Below are 2,939 nucleotides of genomic sequence, written 5' to 3'. Positions count from 1 at the left end.
ATGGCATGTCACCCCTAGGCTGTTAAAATTCGCATTGAAGTGCATGGCAATAAGAATGATGGAGTAGCAAGAATAGAGATGAGAGGTATTCCCTTTTGTATTCTCCCCTTGATTTGGAGTTCTAGGTTTAAAGCCTTTTAAAGGAAGATACGTGCCATATAGGCACGTAAGGAAGGCATCTTAGAGAATTCTTTGAAATCAACAAAAGAATATGAGGAAAATCATAAAAACGAGCTTCCAAATCTCCACTAAGCACTCCACAATCTAATAATAAAGTTCAGCCACACATTGAACATATGATTCGAAGGAAATTTCACTTGAATAACCATTCTTAAGCATCAATGTCTCCAACGGAGTTCATGCACCAACCTTGGTAGGGAGCAAAATACATCAAATGTCCTACTATCATGTACCAAACATAATTGGACAAATGCTTTCATGGGGAACGCCTAGCAAGGACGACACTTCTCTTATTGATCCGACCATATGTACAGAGTAAAACTAAGACGCCGTCGAAGTATTGACCATTCCATTCCCTTCAGCAGGTAAGCTTACTGTCGCTTTGTTAGGCATGCCAATCATTTTTCACGCTATGTTAAAGTGATTTTACTAAAGGAATGCCCACAGAAGTTTGGACACTTTACCATGTTCTGCCTAGCAACGCCAAAAAGAATTAGCCTATCAAGAAGAATGTTGCACCTGTGCTGAAAGCTTGAAAACGCCTACTTCTTTCTGTATCTACTCTTACTTCTTTCTGTTAAGCCCAGGATTACAGTTGCGCTTTCTGCACACTTCAACAAACTTCGAGAGGAAATATAATTGTACTCCTACTTGTTTCTCTAGATACAGTAGGAAACTCCACAAGTTGTTAAGGGCAGGATTCCAGTTGTAATTTCTGTAAACTTTCAAATTAATTCGAGAGGGAATACCGTACTAAGCCGAATTGTTCCGAGCTTCTCATCTACACAGTGTTCCAAGTTATCTACATATTGCTTCATGGGTCTCTAATCCATGATGAACAAACAGCAACATCTGGATCGACGATAAATCCGTTTCCTAAGTTCGTTTCATCGACCAACGGAGGGAGCATACCCACGTCAGGGAGTGGCTCTCCCGAGATCAATCCTGCTAGTATATCTCTGTCGTTGAAGCTTTCCCGTCCCAACAAAGATAGACCGCAATTATCTGCATGCTCCTCTTGCAGTGTTAGCTCTGAATCCGCTCCTTTCAGAGGCGAAATATAGTATGTATCGAAGAGATCTGGCCAATCAATTGGTATGATGTCTTGATTGTCTTTACCTGCATCGGGCAGCCCATATTCTCCGGTCTTCAGTTGTTTGTTATAATGGTTGTCTGTAACTACTACCGCTGTAGTACGGTCCCTCTCGATGGCCATTGCGCTTCCCATACGTGTATTCCCAGTCAAGTTTTGTACGGTCGAGCGGAAATTTGCAACGTCTGTTTGCACTAGCGTTGGGGTATCGATTTGTACTACTCGGATAATTGGCAATCCAGGAATCCTTTTTCTCTTCCCGGGTGACAATCTGATGGATGCGGGGGCGTGCGTGTCAACACTCGGGGACATATCGCCAGCTGCAGATGATACTGGTATTTGTTGCAAATGCATTGAGACATGTTTGAGCTCGTCACAGGGCTGGGAAATTTCGGGGCGACCTCAGCATGCGGCAGTCGCGGTGTTTACATGATCAACCTAGGAAGGCTAAGGATCCCTCAGACTTCAAGGACTGTCACCTCCTCTCAGCTCTATACGTAGGGCGGGGAGGAAGGAGCTGCTGTCGCCTATAGCGTCTACAAGAACATGGCAAAGTAATGACTTCGGAAATCGCAGAATTAAGCCTGGGTGCCGACGGTCAAGTAATATACACAAATGCCTCGCCCACAGCTTAATGAGGAATGGCGAAATGACTCAACTTATGCTGGCAAGCAGAAGAGCATAAGTAAGCGAAGACTCCTTTAGTTCCTGCCCTCTCTCTCTCTCTCTCTCTCTCTCCCCCCGAATGGGAATTCAGTCTCCCTCCCCAGGAACAGTGCGTTTTTGCGTTTTGTCAAAGCCAGGATTTTGGCAACTGATTCTCAGGACAGCCGTGCTCCTCACGCATGCTTCAGTGCTCATGCAGTCAAGATTCTACTCTCAAATCACGCACGACCTGATCTCACAATCCACCATCGCAGTACGTCCTGTCATGGTCCATTGCAATATCAAGCCACTGCTCAGTCGGCCGGAAATACATACGTCTAGCCTTCGAGTTGGGGATTTCCCTACTTTTGGTACCCGTCGTCTTCGGTGACCGGTCTCTCTCCCAACTCCCTGTCCGTTCCCCGCCTCATTTATGTCTCCTCATAACGTGCTCGATTCTCGTCCGTTAGTGTGCTCCAGCGCTTCGTTACGTCCTCCCAATGCTAGCTGCTGCACTGCTGTTGATCGAGGTGGACGGTATTTAAAACTCACAAACCTACGTATCTTCTGATTTTTCTTCCAGTGAAACTACACACGTTACTCTTTGACAAAACTCTGCACTTCAGTTGTATAAATGACTTCCAGTATCTGATGATAGCCACCCTCTGGATATCCTGAGGTTGATCTCAGCGACTGCCGTTCAGTTTCATTAATTTTCTTCTGGTTCCAAATTCGCCACTACTTTGCTAGCTAACTGCTCCTGTATACGCAATTGACCAGACTTTTTATCAACGTAGACTAGCTCAAAGCATCCATATTGCTCTTCATAAGAATCTAGAACACATCGCTCACGATTTTTGCTTTCAATTCAATGTTTCGCATCTAACTTATGGGTAAAAGCTAAAAGATTTTTTGCGTGTGCATGCAAACGAGGCACCGTGCCAGTACTGCCTTTTACCACTTATCTTCAGTTCACAATCTCAATGAGGACACAAAACGAGAAGCGGGCAAAAGTTCAGAA

At 44.7% G+C, this 2,939-nt stretch overlaps 1 protein-coding gene across 1 annotated transcript; it reads right to left on the bottom strand.

The window, feature by feature from the left end:
* Positions 1 to 386: 386 nt before the first annotated feature.
* Positions 387 to 2,022, bottom strand: LOC147893156 (uncharacterized). The gene has a single exon (XM_087387631.1). The coding sequence runs from the start codon at positions 1,625 to 1,627 to the stop codon at positions 995 to 997; it is 633 nt and encodes a 210-aa protein (XP_087243757.1). The 5' UTR covers positions 1,628 to 2,022; the 3' UTR covers positions 387 to 994.
* Between the last annotated feature and the right edge of the window lie 917 nt (positions 2,023 to 2,939).

The sequence above is a fragment of the Dipteris shenzhenensis genome, chromosome 16 (genome assembly GCF_047967505.1).
Source record: "Dipteris shenzhenensis isolate YYH24624 ecotype China chromosome 16, Dip_SZ_1.0, whole genome shotgun sequence".
In the NCBI taxonomy this organism is placed as follows: Eukaryota; Viridiplantae; Streptophyta; class Polypodiopsida; order Gleicheniales; family Dipteridaceae; genus Dipteris; species Dipteris shenzhenensis.
Note: the sequence above shows the minus strand (reverse complement) of the source record. Positions and strands in the feature narration are given on the sequence as shown.